Below are 8,878 nucleotides of genomic sequence, written 5' to 3'. Positions count from 1 at the left end.
GCGCGCTTCCCGCATCTGCGCAGCCCCGAGGGAGGGATCGCCCGCTGTGTGCGAGCAAGCGAGCGAATGAGCGCAGCAATATAGCACATACATGAGATGTCTTATTTTGGCAGAATAAACACACATACGCTGAAGCGTATATTCTAGAAGTGTTTTAACAACAAAAGTATTGCATATGACTTTCAGTAATCGATAGTGAATCATCTTTAATAGGCTACTTATAAAAGTTTACATGGTCTGTAGCGGCGTGCCTGTGGTACTTCCAAATATTGTTTATTATTTTTCATGATTATTTTAGTTACTATAAAGCTAAAAATCCCCCAAATTTCCAGTCAACCACTGCCATCGTGTGGTAAAAAGCGGAATGGTCAAGTAAGATCATGTAAACATTTCACGGATCTGCAAATAATGCTTCAGAAAAGGAAGCAAACCTCCAACCTTAAGATGACTTGATTTCAGATAAGACAAAACTAGTACTAAAATAAGCTAAAACAACAAAAAAACAAGATGTCTGACCTGTTCAACAACTGTCCATAACCTTAACTTCTTTGAAGAACAAGGGTTCATATTGCCTAAAAACCTGAATATAGGAGGTGTGCGATTTCTAGACCTGGAAAAGTAATGTTAATTAATGAAATATTACAATTACAAAATAATAAAGATAAAAAATACTAAAGAGTAGACATTTTTATAATCACATCAAACTTTAAATTATATACACTACCAGTTAAAAGTTGAACAATAAGTTGAAAATAAGTCTCTTCTACTCACCAAGCCTGCATTCATTTGATCCAAAGCACAGCAAAAAGAGTAAAGATCTGTTTAAAATAACAGTTTCCTATTTGAATATATTTTAAAATCGAATTTATTTCAAAGCTGAATTTTTAGCATCATTACTCTAGTCACATGATCCTTAAATAATCATTCTAATATTCTGATTTGCTGCTCAAAAAACATTTATTTTTATTATAATGTTGAAAACAGCTGAGTAGATTTTTTTTTCAGGTTTCTTTGATGAATAGAAAGTTCAGAAGAACAGCATTTAACTAAAATAGAAATCTTTTGTAACATTATAAATGTCTTTATCATCACTTTTATTTAAATTAAATTACCCTTACTAAATAAAAGTACTATTTTTATCATTTCTTTCCCTAAAAAAATTCTCAAAAGTGATGATAAAGACATTTGTAATGTCACAAAAGATTTCTATTTCAGAAAAAATGCTGTTCTTCATTAAAGACTCCTAAAAACAATATACTCAACTGTACTCAAGAAAAAATGTTTCTTGAACAGCAAATCAGCATATTAGAATGATTTCTGAAGAATTAAAACACTGAAAAATGTAATATTGATCACAGGAATAAATTACATTTTAAAATATATTTAAATAGAAAATTGTTATTTTAAATAGTAAAATATTTCAAAATTATACTATTTTTGCTGTACTTCAAATCAAATAAATGCAGGCTTGGTGAGCAGAAGAATTTTCTTTAAAAAAAACATTAAAAATCTTAGAATTTGTATAGAAGTCACAAACAACTGTAATAGTCATGTATATTCATCGGTTAAAAAGAGTTTATGCTTTATTTTTACAAATTCAAATAAAGTGAATGCATTTTCTTAGGAGGCAACCACCTTTTGTAAATTACTTTGAGGCAGTTCTTTTTCCTCATAAATCATAAGATTTAGAAAGACATAATAACAGTTACACAGCATTTCCTAAAACCTGCATTATTTCCAGAAGACACATTAGAAAAGAGCACCAGAAATCTCTTTATACATATATTCCACACCACTATAAAAGTAAATTTTATTCTATAATCATTCTGTTATACTTTGAGTTAAAGTATAAGAGTGAGAGTGTAATCAATGTTATGGCAACGTCATCTGAGGTATGTCTACAGTTGAAATCTTTTCTCCAGCTCATCTGCGATCATCTCAGCGATGGCCAGGGAGGAGCTCGCAGCGGGTGATGGAGCATTGCGTACATGCAGAATCCGGCTGGCCAGCTCTCCCTTCCCACCATCAAACACAAAATCATCCACCAGGTTTCCTTCATGATCCAAAGCCTGCGCGCGCACACCTGACGGCCCCCTGCACAAACCAACAGAAATAGTTACAATTTTGACAATAAATGAGATTATGCATGACTCCTATGATCTTTTTCAATTGAGTGTTTGTGTGTCTGTACCTGAGGACGTCACTGGGGCTCAGTTCGGGTATGAACTTCTGCAGGTTCTTTACCTGAGCACTGGTAAACAAACCTCTATATATTTCTCCCATTCCATACACAATATTCTTCATTACCAGCCTCTGCAGACCCCTACACACACACACACACACACACACACACACACACACACACATTACGAACATGAGCAAAGGGCCTTGTTTTTTAATTTAAGAAACTCTCTTGAAATTAACACCCTTATGTATGTCATCGGATGCAAAATTCACTTTTACATGTTGTTTGAACATAAATGTGTGTTGGCAGTGTGTACACAACCACCCTATAATGATTAAAATACATACATAAATCCCTAAAAATCATAACCCCTTTCACAAATCAAGCCATTCTCAGATTCTTGGCTGTGTGACGTCACACAGGGCCAGGCCCCTCCCACAATTGTTGACTGACATTGGTGTTTTAGCATAGACCCGTCCTGAGTGAGCTGTAAACAATCTGCCATTGTTTTGACGCTGCAGCAGAGAAGACAAGATGTAATAATAAACATAGCAGTCGTCATTTACTCACTGAAGATGCAAAGGATTACTTTTGTTTTTGAAGCAAATGCCCCAACCCCCGATCTAATATGTCTATGTTCGCACAAATCATTCGTGATCCAGCTTAACCTACAGAAGAAGTGAGTATAAGGGTTTTTAATGAATCTATGCAAATCGACTTTCTTAATAATGTGCTAGTTAGCAAGTTCTGCAGCAAAAGTTTACAGTCTCAGAAAACTGGTCGTCATCCCACGGAAAAGAGGGGTGGAGTGAGCGGAGCTCATTAGCATTTAAAGAGCCATGCACAGAAACGGGTCGCTGTGAACTGAGCTCTTTTTGACAATGTAAAAAGGGTGTTGTTTTACACTACCATTGAAAAATTTAACCAAAGTATGTTATAGACTTTTCATTAAGACCCCAAAGAATCATATCAACTTGTTGACAATGGGCTTCTGATGACCCCTTTAAAGAAATGTTTTGGGTTCAGTAACTTCAACAGCATTTTTGCAATGTTCCAACTCATCCCTTGTTTTATTTAAAAAAAGAAGAAAAATGTAGGTAACCAATAAATAACTTACAAAGAAAGTAAATGGGATCAGTTTACTTTAAAACATTAATTTGTCTGTTAAAACATACTACTCGTGACCCTGCACCACAAAACCATTCATAAGGGTAAATTTTTTGAATGTCTGAAAGCTAAATAAGCTTTTCATTGATGTATGGTTTGTTTATATATTTCGCTGAGATACAACTATTAAAAAAATTTAATCTGAGGATGCAAAAATATCTGAATACTGAGAAAATCACCTTTAAAGTTGTCCAAATGAAGTTCTTAACAATGCAAATTACTAATCAAAAAGTTGAAATATATTTACAATAGGAAATTTACAAAATATCTTTACGGAACATGATCTTTACTTAATATCCTAATGATTTTTGGCATAAAAGAAAAAAATGATCATTTTGATCCACACAATGAATTTTTGGCTATTGCTACAAATTTACCCGTGCTACTTATGACTGCTTTTATTGTCCAGGGTCAGATGTGAGCTGTAACATTGTCATTTTTATGGTTGTTTTAGAGTTTTAGGCATGGTAAACAAAGTTGTAAAATTGGATATAACTTTACACAAGTGCATTTTATGCATGAGAATGTGTAAATATGAGTGTACACTTCTGTTAAAAAGTTTGGGGTCAGTAATTTCATTTTATGCTTGTAGTAATATTATAAAATAATATTACAATTTAAAATAATTGTTTTCTATTTTAATATATTTTCAAATAAAAGTTACTCCTGTGATGACGAAGTTGAATTTTCAGCAGCCTTTGCTCCAGTCTTCAGTGTCAGATGATTTTTCAGAAAGCATTCTATTATTCTGATCTCATCTTTTAATCATTATCAATGATAAAAAAAGTTGCAGCTTAAAGGATTAGCTCACTTCCAGAATAAAAATGTCATAATAATCAACTCACCCCCATGTCATCCAAGATGTTCATGTCTTTTTTTCTTTAGTCGAGAAGAAATCAATGTTTTTGAGGAAAACATTCCAGGAGTTTTCTCCATATAGTGGACTTCAATGGGGATCAACAGGTTAAAGGTCCAAAGTGCTCTACATGATCCCAGCTGAGGAATAATGGGCTTGTCTACTATAATAATAATGTATATACTTTTTTAACCATAAATGCTCGTCTTGCACTAGCTCTGCGATGCTTAAAGCATTATGTAATCACGTTGGAAAAGTCACATTCGATTAATTCTTTGTCTGTGTACTTTGGTTCAAAAAGGTAAAGTAGGGTAAAAAAAACACCATCTCATTTTCTCCTCCAACTTCAAAATCATCTGACATTGTTGTTTTACCTTTTTTTGTAAAGGGAGTTTGACTTTCTTTGCACGTTCACTTTGTAAACTCTGGGTCGGTATGTCCACCTATGTCACGTGTGCGTGATTGAGTTAAGACAAGCTTTTGTGGTTATAAAGTATATACATTTTTCTTTTTATTTAGAAAATGACCGATCGTTTAACTAGAAGGCCTTTATTTTTTGGCTGGGATTGTGTAGAGCCCTTTGAATCTGTGTTGAAACTGAAATTTGGACCTTCAGCCTGTTTGGTTCCATTGAAGTCCTGGAATGTTTTCCTCAACAACCTAGATTTCTTTTCGAATGAAGGAATAAAGACATAAACATCTTGGATGACATGGAAGTGAGTCAATTATCATTTTGGAAGTGAACTAATCATTTAATATTAGTTTCCAAGATTCTTTGATGAATAGAAAGTCAAAAAAACAGCATTTATTTGACATCGAAAATGGTTTTACTATCACTTCTAATCAATTTAATGCACCCTTGCTGAATAAAATTGATGATTTCTTTAAAAAACATCTTACTAACCCCAAACTTTTGAACTTATATACGCCAAAGTGTATTTAAACGTACCTGTAAGAGACCGCATTGACGAAGTCTTGTGTATCAAAGTCAAAGAGTTTATACCCTTCTCGTTTAAAAGCCAACACAGCGTTTGGGCCCAGCCAGATGCTGCCGTCCATACGAGGAGTGAAATGGAATCCAAGAAATGGGAACCGTGGGTTTGGCACCTCAGCACACAAACATAAAGTCCTTAAACACACGTTCTCACATATCTGTGTATTATGTGATTGTGTGTTGTGTTTCTACTCACAGGGTAGATGTTGCCCCTGACCAGGTAGTTTTTCTCTGGCTTGAGTACTAGATAATCTCCTCTAAAGGGAACGATACGGGGCTCTGAACTACAGCCAGATATCTCAGACAACCGATCAGAGTAAAGACCTCCACACGTCAACACGAACCGACACCTCACCTCCTTACCCTGCACACAAAACACAGCCATACTAAGACACCAAGCCAAGAGAGCATGAAAACATGATTTATACATATCAGTTTCTCACCTGTGAGCTTTTAATGGTGATGGGATATTTCAGCCCTAAACATAGTTTAGACATAATGGGATGAATACAGTGATTATTAATAAAGAAAAGAAAGAAATCTGAGACACAGAGCAAGTCACGTGACTCACCTTCAGCACTCCCAGCTGGGCTTTCTGCTGCCACCTTAATGTCAGTTGCTTCAAAGTCAGTTATCACAGTGCCACCTGCTTCCTGGAAGTCCTTACCATAGGTCAGCGCTACTATCCGCCAGTCAACAATCCCTGTGTTTGGAGAGTCCAATGCCATGATGCCCTATGTATGAACCAAAAAATCATACATTATTTAATGTACAGTCTGTTTTCTGACTGTTTGATTGATATTCCTCACACAAATGGCTTAAATCAGCATCTGATTGGCTGTCAGTGCGCAATTGAGTTCTTAGCAATGTATATGTAACCACAAATTAAGTCTTGATATATTTACGGTAGAAAATTGACAAAATATCTTTATGGCGCATGATCTTTACTTACTGTTCTAATGATTTTTGGCATAAAATATATATATTTTTTGTGCTGATTAATAAATATTAATCATATACCCCCGGTTTCACAGACAAGGTTTAAGTCTAATCCCAGACTAAACTGTAAATTTGAGCTGTTTTAACTGAAAGAAATTTGCACTAACTGATCTTAAAATATGTCAGTGCCTTTGTTTTGCCTCTAGATGCACACCAGTAATGTTTTTTTTCAGGGAAAGTTAATAAAAATTACTTAAATGTCCTAATTGAACTATTTCCTAATCCTGGTTTAAGCTAAGCCCTGTCTGTTAAACCGGGCCTAAGTGTTTTCAATTTTGATGATAATAAGAAATGCTTCTTGAACACTGAACACTAGAGTAATGGCTGCTAATAATTCAGCTTTGCATCATAGGAATAAATTACATTTTAAAATATATAGAAATTAAAAACTTTTTGTTTTAAACTGTAAAAATATTTCACAATATTACTATTTTTCCTGTATTTTTAATATGTTGTCTTCTTTCAAAAACTTTAAATATCTTTCCAACCCCAAACTTTTGAACAGTAGTTTATGTGAGAGCCAGTTTAACATAAATTGACAAAACACGTTATATAAAATACAAATGCATTTGACAGTCATAAATAGTTTAATAGTTCACTCTTTGAAACAGCAGGCCTAAGGTCACCTAAATCAGGTAAAGGCCTGATGATAGCACTTTTGCAATCTGCTGGTTATTGATCAAACCAAAGTATGGTAAATGAGTGGAAAATATGAAGCCTATCTTTCATTAACAAATAAACAGATATCACTCACCCTGCAGTACGGCTCTTTCTCTCGGATGGCCTTGGCGTCAATCAGACGAAGATCTTGAACATTGTTCACCTGACCACGCTCATATAGAGCTTTCAGACGGGGAATCTCCTCTCTCTCCACTGCCACGATAAGCTGAAGTCACAAACACACAGGATACTACAGAGCACAGGTGTCAAAGTTCCTGAAAGGCCGCAGCCCTGCAATATTTTCAAAAAAGCCTGAAAGATGTGATTGAAAGGATCAGGGGTGTTTAATTAGGGTTAGACCTAAACTTTGCAGGAAACAGGAGTTTGACACCACTGCTACAGGGGCAAATCTCTTTGGTATCTGTGGTATTATGGAGGCCTGTGCTCATTCTCACCTTGCCACATTTCTTATAAGGCACACCTTTCTTCTGGCAGTACTGATATGTTAGCATGGCTCCACGAACACAAAGCTGAGCCTTCAGAGAGCCCGGTGTGTAGTAAATACCAGAGTGGATCACACCACTGTTATGGCCTGTCTGATGGAGAGCTGTGGATAGAAAAACACAAAAGAAATTAATATGAAATCAAGGCAGATATGAAAAAGTATCTAAAACACACACACACACACACACACACACACACACACACACACACACACACACACACACACTTACCAAGCTCATTTTCTTTCTCCAGCAAGGTAAAGGTGAGGTTTGGGTGCCTGAGGATCAGCTCTCTGGCAGAGGCCAGTCCAACAATCCCTCCACCAACAACAGCCACATCAAAAGAGCTACACAATACAATGGTATAATATAGGTAATCACCTGATATTGGATTTTTGTGACCCTGGACCACAAAACCAGTCATAAGGGTCAATTTTTGGAAATTGATCATACAATGCTTTGCCGAGATACAACTATTTGAAAATCTGAAATCTGGGAGTGCAAAAAATCTAAATATTGAGAAAATCACCTTTAGATTTTCATTGCAATGCATATTACTAAGAAAAATTCAGTTTTAATATATATATACGGTGAGATAATTTACAAAATATCTTCATGGAACATGATCTATAATTAATATCCTAATGATTTTGACCCATACAACGTATTGTTGGCTACTGTTACAAATATACCCATGCTACTAATGAAAACAGTATGATAAATCTCTATTTAAGCATACTATTCATTATAATCATGTGATGCCCAAAATTGGTAACATTTTAAATGTCTGGTTTTAGCTTGTAGTGTTTTAATTTTTAACTTATTCAGACAAAACAGAATAGTGTAACAATTTGAGTAGCAAATAACTTTAAAGAAAAAATCTCCAAACTTTTTGACTTTACTTCTTCTGTGGAACAGCCAGAACATTTTGAGAAATGTCTCTGCCTTGTTTCTCCATACAATGGATGTCAATGGTAACCAAAGCTGTTGGCTACTGATATTCTTCAAAATATCTTCTTTTATGTTTCACACAAGAAAGAAGGTAATACAGGTTTGGAACGACATTGGGAATTTTCATTTTTGGTGAACTTTTACTTTAAAATCGGTGCAAATAATGTCACTGAATGCACTCTGACTACAGTATCACTCTACAGTAACAATACTGACACTGAGGTAACGTATTTTCAATTTTATGACACTAACTTTACAGTCAGAACTCTTTTTGTCATTGTAAGTAATTTGTACTTGTTTTAAATACTCTGTCACTAGTGCTGTTGTTATTCTCACCCGCTGTGGAGGTGTGCAGCTCTGCATGTTGCATACTTGAATCCCTGTGACAGTAAATGGACGCGCACAGATCCGGTACCGAAAGTTCGTATCATTATTCCACAAATTACGTGCACTTTTCCAAACACACTTGTTATATCCGTGTAATCATAGTGCTCGTCGCTGACCCGGTAACGTTGGTTTATTCTCGGGTAAAGGAATCTACGGTGTACTATCCGTCCTTCGTA

The 8,878-nt window shown here is 35.3% G+C and overlaps 1 protein-coding gene across 1 annotated transcript; it reads right to left on the bottom strand.

The window, feature by feature from the left end:
• Nucleotides 1-1,553: 1,553 nt before the first annotated feature.
• On the bottom strand, nt 1,554-8,875 carry l2hgdh (L-2-hydroxyglutarate dehydrogenase). Its single transcript, XM_073834901.1, has 10 exons — nt 8,652-8,875; nt 7,596-7,711; nt 7,317-7,468; nt 6,956-7,087; nt 5,774-5,936; nt 5,646-5,680; nt 5,399-5,566; nt 5,158-5,315; nt 2,192-2,323; nt 1,554-2,094 (listed from the first exon to the last, which is right to left on the bottom strand). The coding sequence occupies exons 1-10, from the start codon at nt 8,744-8,746 to the stop codon at nt 1,899-1,901; spliced, it is 1,347 nt and encodes a 448-aa protein (XP_073691002.1). The 5' UTR covers nt 8,747-8,875; the 3' UTR covers nt 1,554-1,898.
• Nucleotides 8,876-8,878: the final 3 nt, after the last annotated feature.

Source organism: Garra rufa, chromosome 2, assembly GCF_049309525.1.
Source record: "Garra rufa chromosome 2, GarRuf1.0, whole genome shotgun sequence".
NCBI classification, from domain to species: Eukaryota; Metazoa; Chordata; class Actinopteri; order Cypriniformes; family Cyprinidae; genus Garra; species Garra rufa.
This window is presented reverse-complemented; position numbering and strand designations above follow the sequence as displayed.

Bases quoted from the DNA above. Each gene is read 5' to 3' on its own strand.
- l2hgdh (XM_073834901.1), bottom strand. From the start codon at position 8,746: ATGATACGAACTTTCGGTACCGGATCTGTGCGCGTCCATTTACTGTCA. The intron at 7,469-7,595 runs GTAAGTGTGTGT...TTCTATCCACAG, and splicing joins GGAGAAAGAAAATGAGCTTG to CTCTCCATCAGACAGGCCAT. The intron at 7,088-7,316 runs GTGAGAATGAGC...TTGTGACTTCAG, and splicing joins CTTATAAGAAATGTGGCAAG to CTTATCGTGGCAGTGGAGAG.